At 32.1% G+C, this 14,207-nt stretch overlaps 2 protein-coding genes across 2 annotated transcripts; one reads left to right on the top strand and one right to left on the bottom strand.

Moving 5' to 3' along the window:
- Positions 1-4,295: 4,295 nt before the first annotated feature.
- Positions 4,296-5,526, top strand: LOC104759571 (MD-2-related lipid-recognition protein ROSY1-like). The gene is made up of 4 exons (XM_010482479.3): positions 4,296-4,445; positions 4,699-4,797; positions 4,936-5,096; positions 5,200-5,526. Exons 1-4 carry the CDS (start codon positions 4,340-4,342, stop codon positions 5,317-5,319), a joined length of 486 nt encoding a protein of 161 aa, XP_010480781.1. The 5' UTR covers positions 4,296-4,339; the 3' UTR covers positions 5,320-5,526.
- A 6,503-nt stretch (positions 5,527-12,029) lies between these two features.
- Positions 12,030-13,696, bottom strand: LOC104757474 (putative purine permease 4). Its single transcript, XM_010480221.3, has one exon. The coding sequence runs from the start codon at positions 13,509-13,511 to the stop codon at positions 12,354-12,356; it is 1,158 nt and encodes a 385-aa protein (XP_010478523.1). The 5' UTR covers positions 13,512-13,696; the 3' UTR covers positions 12,030-12,353.
- Between the last annotated feature and the right edge of the window lie 511 nt (positions 13,697-14,207).

Raw genomic sequence — 14,207 nt, 5'->3', positions numbered from 1 at the left:
TATAATAAAGTAAGCTTACACCTTCTAAGAAAGCTCTATCTATCTGCCACATGGCAACTCTGAATTTTTTTTTTTTTTTTCATGTTTAAGCTATTATTAATAGGCTGTAAATGGTTAATGGATCAAATATCTCGACTTTCCAAAGCAAAACCGATGGAGTCTCACAGTTCTGTCTTCTCCTCTTTCCCGCCTCTCTCTCTTCCCCACCCCTCCCCTCTTATATGTTTAATTACAGCTAGAAACCCTAATTAATCTCACCTCTGTTTTCATGGTGTTTCGTTGACCAACAACGAAGATCTTAAATCAATATTTCGTTTGTAAAAAGATTACGTTAACGTCGTTAAAAATCGTAACAATGATATGTGTGAAATTGGAAAATCGTGATAGTTCATGTATTTTTTATCACCTATAAAATAGATTAAGTATTCTTCTGCCAACGAAAAAAATTTATGTTTTTGTTCTGGCAAATATTAAATAAGTCATGTATTTTTTTGTCATTTTTCCCTTTTTTGTTTTATCTTTCTAATTTAAAAATGTGAGAAACACACTCTTCTATTTTTGATTATTATCATCTAATTTAAAAATATATAAGTTATTTTCATATTAATTTTTTTTGTGACATATTTTCATGTAATTTTCTTTTAAATTTATTTTGTGGTCTCTTTTTAATATTTTCTTACCTAATTATTTTATTTATTTTATATTATATAATATTTTCTAATTTCAGTTACTCTCTCTTTACTGGTCGATTTGGTGTTTATTTTCTTAACATATAATATTTATTTTTAATTAAACCTAAAATACAACATATTTAATCATATGCATTAATTCATACTTTAAATATACACTTTAGTACTAAAATGTAACAGAAATTACATAAATTGTGAATTGACTATTTTTTTTCTCCAATCACTTTCAATTAAGTACCCTAGCAATTATAATTATAACTCCTCTAATTTAATTTTTGAGAAATGTAACTTCCATCACTTATTATCTTATAAATAATCATTCTCACATCCTTCTCCATCATATCTCAAATCCTATATATATATATATATATTTGTTTTAAATGTTCTTGCATTGGTTGAAAACTCAGTGAAGATTTTATTTTTATATTATATAATATTTTCTAATTTCAGTTACTCTCTCCTTAGGACATTTCCATCGGCAATGTCACTATAAATATCTGAACCAAAAAAAATTAATAAACAAAGAAAAAGTAGGAAAGAGAAAGGATTGAGGGTCTCTCTCTTAAGGAAAGAAATATATCACTTAAAAATATGTAGGAATTTAGGAATTTGGCTAATGGGCCGGCCAGTTGTGGCCCAATGGTTAACAAAAAAAATAAAAATATGTAATGTTCTAACTTGTAAGGAAAGAAATTTTTGTAATATAATTAACAATTTTTCTTAACTCTTTCTTACCTCTAAAAAAATCTATATTAACATTTTTGAAATACATTTTGGTTTATGCCCTTGAAGTTTATCTTATTTAATTTGTTTTTTGCAACATTAACCCCTAACAGATTTTCCTAAAATAACATTTCATAAAAACTCAAATAATGGAACTATTTAAATCAACCTAATTTTGTTATGTTTATTTTCATAAAAATCTCGACAACATCTATACATTTCGATTTTTCTAAAAATAACTCTACGCATTAAATTGTTAATCCCATAAAAATCTCCAAACATATTTTAATAGATCTTTAGAGACTATATAAACTCTTAAATCTATATATACATCTATCTTAACAGTTTTGAAGTATAAATTGTGCTATCATTTTTTGTCTATTTCGGGTCGGGTTTTTACTTAAAATTATAACCGATTCAATTAATCAGATCCTCCCTAATATTGCCAAATATTTTCGGCTGGGTTTAACCAAAAAAGATTTATGGCATAAATTGTGTATTCAGATCCTCTTAGTCACACGAATCTTCTATTTTAGTTAAACTCTACTTATTTACATCCCTATAATATAGCAACCAATTATAGTCGATTATATTTTAGGAAAGATTTAATTTGAATTTAATAAACGATTACATATTTGCTAATATCTTATTAGATTGCTGATTAATATGCATTATTGAGATTTATACCAGATTTCTAAAATACTCATTCACCTTACGAAATTAAACCCCTAAATGACTGTGGCAATAATGGTGTAAACACAATTACCATTAATCGAGCATATTAGATTAATATACCTTAACAACCTTCCATAAATCAAAACAAACCAAATCCAGAAAAGTATATTCCAAACTTGCTAATCAAGACTTTAATTCACAATGACGAAACCCTACCATCAGCTCAAACACTATATATATATATGACATTCACCCTACACTATAAGCATCCAGTACACACAAGAGATAGGTTCATGTTCTTCAAAGTTTAGCTGTTATAGCAGGAGTTATTATGATATTCCTGTTCTTATTTTTCTGGATTTGATGTTTGTTTAATTGATGCATTATTTTTGTATATTACATTTTTAAGACTTTACAATTTTTAATGCATGTTTAGTTCGATAGCATTGTTAGGAATATTCATGGGGTTGGCAAATATATTTGTATCTGTTTTTAATAATAACATATAGGTGATTCGATTTTATAGTTTTATTTCCAAAATTTGTTAAATGTTTAATTTTATTTTTTTATATTATATATTTATTTCTGGTGAGTTCAGATTCATACTACCATATGACATACATGAGAATCCTAATATATACTATCCTTTTGCACTTACCAAGCTAGAGTACCTTTCTCTTTTGTATATATACTATCTTTTTGTACTTACCAAGCTTTTCAGTTTTTGGTACACCCCAGAATTTTGCTTTGATCCATTTGTATATTTTTTCAAACAATTGGGAGTAAATTAAAGGGGCCTATGTTGAGGCCATAGATGAGGAAAATATGTTGGAGGAGGAGAGAATAAAGAGATGAGTTTGGCGAAGTTGTTCATAGTTTTTGTTGAATGATAATTGTTTAATTGATTCCAAAGTAACTATTAAATGCTCTATGCACTTTGTAATGATTTAATAGAGTAATATGTGAGCATGATAATCATGTAATTTATATGATAATTTAGGATTTTTTTTCCTGTAACTAATCTAATATTTTACTGTATATGTATTAACGGGTTGAATCTAAAAATAGTAAATAAAGTTGATTTAATTACGACTGTAAAAAATAAATCATTTTCTGTGGTATACGGGTGAAATCCTAGAAGTAACTTTCAAAATACAAGTATACAATATATATATAAAAAATAATAATAAATAAAAAATAAATAAAAATTAAAAATTTTAGTTAAAAAATTGTCCCGCGGTGTACCGCGAGTTAAAATCTAGTATATAAGAAGATGAAGTGGAAGGAAAACAAAAAACAAAAAAGTTGGAGTTTGATGCCAATAATCTAATAAATAATTGGGTAATATTGGTGGATGCCACAATGTTGGAGAAAAATGAAGGAGATACCACAATATCAGAAAAACAAGGTAATTACCAATTTTTGGGGTAGGGGAATTTACAGTCGAGCCCTCAACAAATGGGCAGGAAGTGGTGGAAGCCGACAGCAGGGGCTTATAGGTAGGGGACTGAAGGAGAGTGGCGTAAATTCCTCCTGTTGAATAAACATGTCCTGTAGACAATATGGTATTTTCTTTATTATCCATCTAAATTGTGGTATCCAATACATATTCTCTAAATAATTACTATATAAGTATATATCTACCAAATCGACGAAATTACTATCTTATTCGAGCCGAATTCATGAAAATATATAGTCTTGTTTTTTCCGGTGAAAATGTTTAATTTTTCTTATTTTTGGGTCTGTTAAATCGTATAATCACTCTATCGACAGCAAAATATAGTCGGCATGCATTGAATTTTGAAGCATGACACGTAGTAGTATAATCAAAAAAATAAAATTACAGAACACCAAACAGAAGCACAACACGTAGTAGAAGTACCGGCCATAACATACATCGATCTCTACTGAAGATATTTTGAAGTTCTTTTTTTTTTATTTTTTTTTTATTTTAAGTTTCGCGCGTATAACGTGGGAGATATTTACTTTGAACCGATGAACTAATTAATTTGGCAAATCTTACAACCTAACGACTATAAATTAAAATATATGTGTGTAAGCACACGTATACAAAAAGAAAAATTAAAATATCTCTCTTCACTAATATTGTAGTATATGTGTTATCTTCACTAATTTGAACACCTATCTAAAGACTATATATAAAATAGTAGGCATATACATATCTAAAAATAACACGTACTACAAAAGAAAATCAAATAAACTTCTTTAGGGAAGATCGACGAGCTAATTCTATGGCGATATCTCAAGCCAAGCCTTTGCTGCTTCTTCTTCTCCTCGTGTCACTCTTTCTCTTACCCGCTTTGGGTAACAAAACCAGGTTCTTCGGAAACTGCGACAGTAAGTATCTATTTTATTGTTTGTAAACTACTTTTATTTGAAAAAAAAAAGTTAAAAGAAGACTTAATCATATATAGTAAGGTGTTCGCATCATTTTAGTTTTGATTTTTCCGGTTTGAAGTTTCGTTAATTGACGATAACAACTAACTTTATATATTATTATTCATGAAGCAATTCAAATCAGAAATTTGTTAGATCATATATATAGTATCGTGTTACAAATATAGTTTCTCAAGATATGTATTGTTTCTAGCTCAGCATCAGTATCCCGCTATACCCACTGCTGTGGACATCTCTCCATACCCGGTTTATCGTATCCGTAATGCTAACTTTACAATAACCGGCTATACAAGTAAGTAATTCCCTTCTTTTTTTCATGATTCTCGCACTTTAATTTGAAGTTGATATTGATCTTAATAACCAAGTATTTGGCCCTAAACTTTACCATGTTATAATCTCTGATCTTGATCAAATATCTTGGTGTAAACAGAGATTGCAATCCCTAGTGGAGTTAGTGTAGATCTCTACTTAAGGGGTCGATACTTCAGACCTACTTACTCCCTTTGTGATATAACGGCATGTCCTGTTTCACCTGGCCCTTTTGTCCTTACTTTCACTAACGTATTCACTTCAAAATATCAAAAGCTACAAGTAAGTTTGAGACGAATTCCATAAATATTTCTGTATTTGGTTGGTTTTTCTGACCATCTAATGAGACCTTTTTTTTTGTTTTTTGTTTGGATTAAAACCTTAGCCGGATGTTATGGTTAATCTAAGGATCATGGAGAAGAACATGAAAGATCCAATAATGTGCATGGGGTTCCTTTGTCCATTCACTGGTTATGTGCCGCATCTCAGTCAAGTTACCGAGTGAAACTATATACATTGTTTCAAAGTCTTTTATCACTCGATCTCTCTCCCTCTCTCGTTAATTACTCTTTGTATGGTAACCCTATAGTTTGTAATCCTTTATGGTTTATGTGTTTTTGATTTGCTTTTATCTCTCTGAACCACATTGGATGTATATTTAATAGCTAAGATTCAAAATGTTGGAAATTGTAGGAAGGGCTGCATTGAGCCATATTTGTACTTTAATGGGCTTATGACCCATTACATAAATTCAGATCTGATATAACCTTACAGAAAAATAATGTCATGAGATGTTTTTTTAAAACTTGGTTGTTAATATTTGGTATAAATGTAATGACTTTGATTAAGAGTTGTTAACTACAGTACTAAAGCAGACTTTGAACAACAAAAATCAACTCGCACCGTGATGCGCCACAATAAACAAAAAGGATGTATATCATGAAGCCATGCATGTAAACTTCCATCACCATAATCAATGCTTACAAGATTTATTTATCAACTTAAGTTAGAGAAAAGAAGATATTAATTTATCAACTGATATATGTATGTAAACATTATTAACTGGAATTGCTATTAGATCAATATTATAGCAACTCTTATCTATTTTTGGAAAATAATTCGATCATCCAAATTCAAGATACTTTCATGTACACTAGTTCAAATATACTTAAGGTTGTATTCTTTGTAAATAGTTAACTCAACTTTAGTTTTTCTTAATCGTATACAATTAAAAAGATGAAAGGGAAACGAAGACACAAAAGTTGGACTTTGATGCTAGTAGTAGTCTAATAAAAATATTAGACAAGATATGTGGGGGTGAGGGATTAGTGAAGAGTTTAGTTGGTGAAAAGTGAAAACCTTCGTATGTCTTCCACATAATCATTTCATCATTAGAAGCATATATTTGTGGGTCTAATTATTTGTGTCATTATCCTAAATTGTGATGAAGATTACGAATATCCACTTTTAATAACATTTTTTAAGTTGAAATTAGATGTAAGTTAGAAAGAAAGGCGGCATATTTTGCTTTAGAGTTCGAAGTTAATTGGCTACGGTCCTAACTCCTAAGGGTACTTTATACTTAGGGTGTGAGTGGTGACACAATCAAAAGCGGAATTGACACAAAAAAATGAAAACCGCATATGGTTTACCAATCAACATTTCTTTAAGTGATTTGCGTTTTTACCAAATAGTGAAGATAAGACATATGCGTTTTTCAAAACAGTTTAATTAAGTCATGGACCGCTTTTATTTACATGTATACCAATTACCATGCGGATTGTTTAAAAAACGCACTTGGTATAGTAAATATTTATTTATTTGTTCTATTTACTTAATTTATGATTAATGAAAATAATAAACATGTTTTAAGCTAAATTGTTACAAGTTTATAAATTATTTACCTTTTAGATGTATATTTATTGAAGAAATAATTTACTTCATTATTTTCACATATGATAAAATCATTAGTTTTAAGAAAAAATTAGTTTAAATATTTTGAAAAAAAGTTAGAAAAACAAATTTATACTTATAAAAATTCTTAAGAATAAATAATAGATGAAATTACTATTTTATTAACAACAAAAAACAATTTTTGTTTATGATATACTATTTGCTTATGATGTTTATTTATAATATTTTATTTATTATATATAATTATACTAGTTGTTAATAAAATAATATGAAATCCGCACTACAAATAGTTTTTCACCAATCAAACATTATTTTATACCGCTTATTTTGCATTAACCGCACTTGTCCCGCAAATATATTTGTCCCGCACGTACCGCAGTTGAACCGTACCGCACTAACAAATTTTTTGTCCCGCATTACTAAATCTGCGGTTACCATTCGGACCCTTAGTATATCTTTGTTTTACTTTAGTTATTTTGCCTAAAGGGCTTAATACAACTTATAGTTTCGGACACAATTATAAAACTATTCACTAAAAACGTTTATTGTATATTTCGTATTCTAATGTGATTATGGATGACTGAAGTCGTCTTTTGCGTGCCTTCTTTTGTTCTGCGGTACGAACTCTCTTTTTAGACTTGTTTTTAACAAGAGACAAAAACTTAATTGGACTAGAATTGAGATGTAGCAATAGCATCTAAACATTTCTAAACATTTAAGTTTAGAGATGATTTAAGACATATTGTGGGCAGGACGACAGGTTGTATATATTGTGTTGTGGATACCCCCTAGTATATTGTGTAGTGTAAACACTAATAAAAAATATCAACAAATTAAAATTAATTGGACTAGATTTGAGGTGTAGCAATAAAGTCTACACATATGGCATACTTTTTTTTTTTTTTTTTGTCATCTGAAATTTTATTATAACTTGTTTTGGAACCTATAATGGATTACAAACGTCTAAAAAAGGGTCACTTAAGCCGGCGGACAACTAGAAGTCCTTAGAGTCAACTGCCGAAGGAAAAGAAATTCCCCGGAAACTAATCCCTATCAAAGGGAGACAATAAACTGAACTAGAAATACAAACAGATAATATCAAAACCAAATCGAAAGAGGACAACTCCTTAAGCTATAAGCAGAGATAACCAGGCAACAACCTTAAATGTGGTAGAACCAAAGTAGCAGAGAAACTTCTTCTTCTGAAAAACCTGTGCAAGCGATTTATCACGGCCGCCCACGGCCAATCCGTAGATAACATCTACTTCCTCCTATCATGTTGAGAACCATTCTCTCGAGAACCAAGGACATCATAACCCGGCAAGCATAGAGTACTCATAGAAGTTCATAGAGACTCAAACAAACTCCCAGATGCAACGACGACGACTGATACGTCTCATTACGTCTAACTAGAATCCTACAAAAGGCGATCATATCTAAACAGATCATGAAGGCAGGGACAAGGAGCCAAGCACAACTTCTCAAAGTTAACACACGCCGCTAACACCAAGGACAAGAATTCGCTGTAAGCTTTGAAGACTACCAACCAACCACTAAGCACGAAACTTCGGCTAAGAAAGGAGCCGAGCCTAAAAGGAACCACAAGCTGAAACATGGAGACAAGGACTGGGAGAAAAAGCAAAGGCTTGAGCTAACAAACCAATCCAAACTTGCGGCTTAAAAATAAAAGAAGCACAAGACCAGCAACAAGAACTGAGACAGGAACAAGCAAACCCCAATGGCAATTATTCTTCAAACCAACCGTTGATCTAAGATCCGGCATCATTAACTTTACTTGTAATCAGAAACCCTCCCAGAGATGACTGCTCTAACCGCTTCCTCAACACAATCACAAATCAGACCATGAATCCTCCAATAAGATTCTCCAAACGAAGGTTCAAACAAGACTGCAAACAAAACTAAACACCTAACCCTAGCTAAACAGGGCAGGAGAAGGACGAAAATCAGCTTACTCAAACAGGAGACAACAAGAACCCATGGCCACAGCAACGAGAAACTTCACCTAAGAGATCAGTTGAACACCGGATCTGACAAAGGCAACAGAAGCTTCTTCTGAAACCGCCGGGGGAGGACGAACTGATGCTCTAAGACTGTCGAGCTAACCTCACTGTGAAGACCATCTCAATTGCTGAGCACACTAATCACACCATCGAACCACCAGATCTAGCCAAGGCGACACCAACGGAAGCAAAACAAACGAACTATAGAGCAACAGGGGCCCTCTCACAGCTACGGCGAGGAGCACTGGTCACCGGAGAGGGCAAACGGAAAATTGATCTCTTGGGTGACGGCTAGGGCGAACACAGTGGGGAAGAGAAAAAAGACGCGTTTAGCTGTTCGACACATATGACATACCTAAGCTTTTATTTTTGATTAGGTTAAGAGATTATCAAGATACAATTGTGGCCGAGTGGTCGCAGTAGTTAGTGATCATCACTTCATATACTTTTGAGTAGACTAAGGAGTTAGTAGTTAACTATCACTTCGTCGACTAAAACAAAAAGAAATAGTAAGAGCATTTGTTCGAAATATTACCAAACATAATATAATTCAAATTCATGTCCTCTTTTTTAAGCATCTCTACAAAATTTATTTACGAAAAAATGTTTGGCTTATCTGTCTAAACAAAATCCGATAGTCATCGACAGTAAAGTCAATGATAAATACGTGAACAAGAATCAGTAAAGCTTGTTCTAATTTGATGTAACTTATTGACCTACGTACAACTCCGTAAAACTAACGAAAATTATAAAACAGATTGTCCCACTTCGCAGTTTTTAGTTAAGTTTATTTTCTCTCATAGTCATTTCAGCACATGCCATTCTATATGTTATTTTTTTTTTATCGTTTAAATGAAACAACGATTCTACGGTTTTGTAAGGTTTACTATTCTAAATCTCGGAATTAATTAATACTCTCTCTCTACATACTAGTGTATATGAGACCAATCCAAACCCCAAATCTTGGAAACGTAATCTTAAATATTTTTTTTTAAAAGCACAACAGACCATAGCCTCTGTCTCTGTATCCAATTTAGGTTCTTAGGCACAGCCTTAGGTACCAACTCTGTCAGAGTATTGATGTGCAATTGGTATAAATTATAATAATTGACGTGTGAACCTCCTATTACAGCTCAAATCAATGATCTAATTCTACTATAATTTTTGGAGTTTATCCCTTTCTAATTCCTAAACTTAAATCGAAGCAAAGGACACTTTGTGAATATATATATCAACATGTACTTATTAATACAAGAAGTTAACCAATCCTTAACTTTTTTTTCGTTTGTTGCTTAATGGCGTAATTCATTAGTCATTACCTACGCACTTTCGCTAATCATGCCTCCATTTTTTTATTCACCCAAAAGTCCATTCACTGTATTCTAAGCTCTTTTGAAAATATTCCGTCGATCAAAAGAGATAATCTATATTACAAAACATTATGAATATCATCTAGTTTATTTAAACTATCTTTAAATCGCCAAATATTAGATCGACGAGTTTCCATGCTTTCTCGTACGTATATAGTCATATAGATTATACATATACAAAAAACTTCTTACTTATTCTTGACAAATGATACAAGTAAGTATGTAATCTATCAATAGGGTTTCTTTCATATGAATTATATTAATAGACCGAATTAGTCATTCTTTAAATGGTTATATCATTTTTATTTATGTGGAATTGTGATGAATAATGATATGTTTGCATTTGTAGAGTCGTATTCAAAACACGTCACAGAAACATACATTACCCTACATTGGATCACAAATTCGATATAATTTCTGGTTGAATCAAATGAAAAGCAACAAAATTTTGGATTTTGTGGGCTCTAAGAAATTTACTAGAGTTTAGAATATAAGTGAAGAGCCAGAAGCCATAAGAAAAACAATCTTTTTCATTTTAAAGTGCTCAAAGAAAAATACAAAAACTAAAGGAGCATTAAGGAGACAATGTTCGTAAACAACACCCAGTTAATGCCAAGCTGCATCATCACCATTAAGCATGTCTCTTCTTTATTTTCCCCATTCATTTTTTTTAACACTCTCTAATTAAGCATCATGATCATCATTAATATTTGTCTAATTGGAATCTTATAGATCGTGAGCACTTTCATTTTTTTTTTCCGGTATGTTTGTGTATCCCATAAACGACAACTTTTTTTCCTTTTTTGTTGTTTGTATGTTTTAAAGTATTTCTTATAATGCTAATGTATGTTATTGGGGTGTCACATGTATTTTATTTGTTATTTGTTTTGTTTATCATTTATAGCTTTCATCCTACTCTCACATAATTATAGTTTAAATATTAGTTCCCATAGAAATTCTCCATGTAAATTGAAATAAAAATCTATTTATTATAACAACTTTTTCAAGAATATATTGTAGGATAGAAAATTGGTATTCTTTTAGAGTATCATATTATATACTTGTCTATGTTTAATATTAAAAATATAAATGCTTTTCTATTTTTTTCACTGTAAAAAATATAGCTGATTTAACTACTAACATCAATTCGAGAATTGTTTTTTTTTTTCTCTAGAAATAAATTGGTCACAAAAAGAGGAGGCCATTATGTCTTAGAGAATGTCTTCTGGGAATTTCAAGTACTGGTTTGTTCCTTTACCAGTCGATGTGATTGTGTCTGTGATATAGCAAACGACGATGAAGATCTGATTCCTTTAACAATAACAACACTTTTTAATAAAAACAACGATTCTTTTTAATGATTTGAAGACCGAACAGGACCTACGTTTCCATGAGAGCAGATATGAGCAGCCCAACTTGACGGATTTGTAGATATCTTCATATGATAAACAGACCAAGGATGGGAATAAATCTTTAACTACCTTTGGTACGAGTATTTACTACCGATAGTCCTAGCTCCAGCAGATATTTTCTGGTAATATCTTGAGTTTTTGATTTGCATACTTTATTTTGATATGTGATGAAATGGATCATATACAATATTTGATAGAAACAAACTGATTTAATCTCTATAAATTTTGGTTTAATAATTTTTCTCATTCATTATTTTAATTTATATATTTAATACTCATAAGACCATAAAAGTATAACTATAATTAAGAGTAATAAGAAGAAAAATAAAATTAATTAATTTTGAACAAATATTTTCCTAAGAGTTTTCTTCCTTTTCTATTTTTCTTTTGTACATTTAACCTTTCTCTCATTTGTGTATTGGTGATAGTCAATTTTTTTTTATTAAAAAAAAATTAGCTGGAATAAACTACTCTATCTAATACAACCAATCAAACCCATAGATGAAATATACAAATACTTTATCAACCGACAACTGGAAAAAACAAATCCACACTTCAAAAGTGTACACATAATTAGTTTTGTCCTTGACATGATAATTCATAAGAAAATAACCAGAAAAGGAAAATACAAAACAGCTTAAAAAAAACAAAAACAAAAGCAGATGCATTACTTAAAAACAAAAGAGAAAAAAAAAAAAAAAAAAGAGATTAAGGTGAGAAAAAGATAGAACATGAAAAAGATACTACTACTCGCTTTTTTTTTTTGGTTGGCATCCTAAATAATAATAATCATAACGGCCGTCTCAATCACACAGATAATCTTCAAACCCTATCATCCGCCGCCGCCACGTCATCTTTAACATTACCCATTTCCACCTCCATCTCTCCGCCGTCTTCCGACGTCTTTACGCCGGAATATTCTCCCTTCTCCTTCTCCATCAACTCCGCCTTTTTCGACTTTGTATACATCCCGTAGATGTAACTCGAGAACCCCCAAATACATAGCACAGTCGACACAATCTTGACTCCACCAAACTTGTCACCGTAAACCACAACACCTCCGATCACATTCATCGCGAGCAACGCCGTCATGCAGATACCTCCGGTGATCCCTGACGTCAAGTAAACCATCCCTGACGTGGCTGCGAAACAGAGCTGCCACGTTACCACGTTGGCAAAAATCGCAACCGTCCAGTAGACCGTGGGTCCTTTAGTGAAAACATGGTTAGCTTCGTTAACCATTTCTCTAAACCCGCCGTCGAAAGCCATACCGATCGTGGCGAAAACCGTCGCGGAGAGCTCCATCATCAGCTGCAACTCCATGACCATCGCGTAGCAGTAGACGCTGCGGTAAAGCTTCTCCGTCACTGGGAGGTATAGAGCGAAGAGTAAACCGGCTCCGATCGTGGATGCAAACCCGATGTAATACTTGGATTTAGTTAAACCGTCCGGTTTATCGCTACTCGAACCGAGAGCCAACAGAACAGAGCTTAACGTCAAAAGAATAACGCAGTTAAGGTTTGAGAAAGTGACCTTCTGTTTCACAATGAGCACGGACAAGATGAGAGTGAAGACGAGCTGTGTCGAGAGGAGAAGCGATGACGTGGACACAGGGAGGTACGAGGTTCCCCATGAGAAGAGGAAGTTGTTGATACCGAGAAAAAACCCGATCAACACGGAGAAGAGGAGATGGCGGCGCGTGAAGCGCGTGAAAGGACGCCGAGTGGTGGTTTTGAAGACGTAGCGAGGGAAGTAGATCAAGGTGAGGAGGAGAGGGAAGCCAGCGGATTGAACCCACGTGGAGACCCATCGGCTCGAGCCACCGTGGACGAAGTAGTATTTGGCGAGGAGGCTCGAGGCGATGGAGCCGACGAAGAGACAAAAGTATGTGGTGAGGAGGAGAATGAGAGATCTCTTACCCGTTGGTTTAACCAGGTTTTGTTCTTGTTCTTGATCCGCGTTTACTCGACCATCACTCATTTTTGTCTCTTTGTGTTTTAATAATCTTTTCTTAATCACCTCTATTTTTTTTTGTTTTTCTTTAGTTTATTTGAAACTGTGTTTTTGCATGGAAGAGAGAAATGAGGAGGAAGAAGAAGAAGTGTTGAAAAAGCGTTGATGGTTCAGTCTCCCACAACACATACACACACTCACTCAGGTATATATATTGTGGTTTTTATCGAAATCAATATACTACTATATATTATTATATATTCAGAGTCAAATAAATTCATTTTTTCAATTAATGTCATGCATTGCATTGCATTGAGTCCGTTACTAAGAATACGGTTAGGTCTAAAGAGGATTATTTAGAGATTATCGTAGTTTTTAGTTAGGATTTTTTAGCATGTCATTCATATGATATGCTTTTCAGAGAGAGGAATATTCTGTATTACAGAAAATTAGAAAGGAAATATATCAAAAATTTCCCTCAAATATATAAATTTGTTATCTAAAATCTATGACCATATCTTCTATTAATTAATGTTATACTCAATCTTTATATTGTTTAAAAAGAAGAAAATCCAGGTTAAGTTTGATAACTTTGTTCAACATCTTTTTTTTCACACTTATGTTAGGATAAATCTATTAAATATTTCGATATGAACTCTAAGATATTTTTACCAATACTATTAAAACAGATGTTATTTTGTAAACAATCTAATACATTTTATA

The sequence above is a fragment of the Camelina sativa genome, chromosome 17 (assembly GCF_030686135.1).
Source record: "Camelina sativa cultivar CO46 ecotype springtype chromosome 17, ASM3068613v1".
NCBI classification, from domain to species: domain Eukaryota; kingdom Viridiplantae; phylum Streptophyta; class Magnoliopsida; order Brassicales; family Brassicaceae; genus Camelina; species Camelina sativa.
Note: the sequence above shows the minus strand (reverse complement) of the source record. Positions and strands in the feature narration are given on the sequence as shown.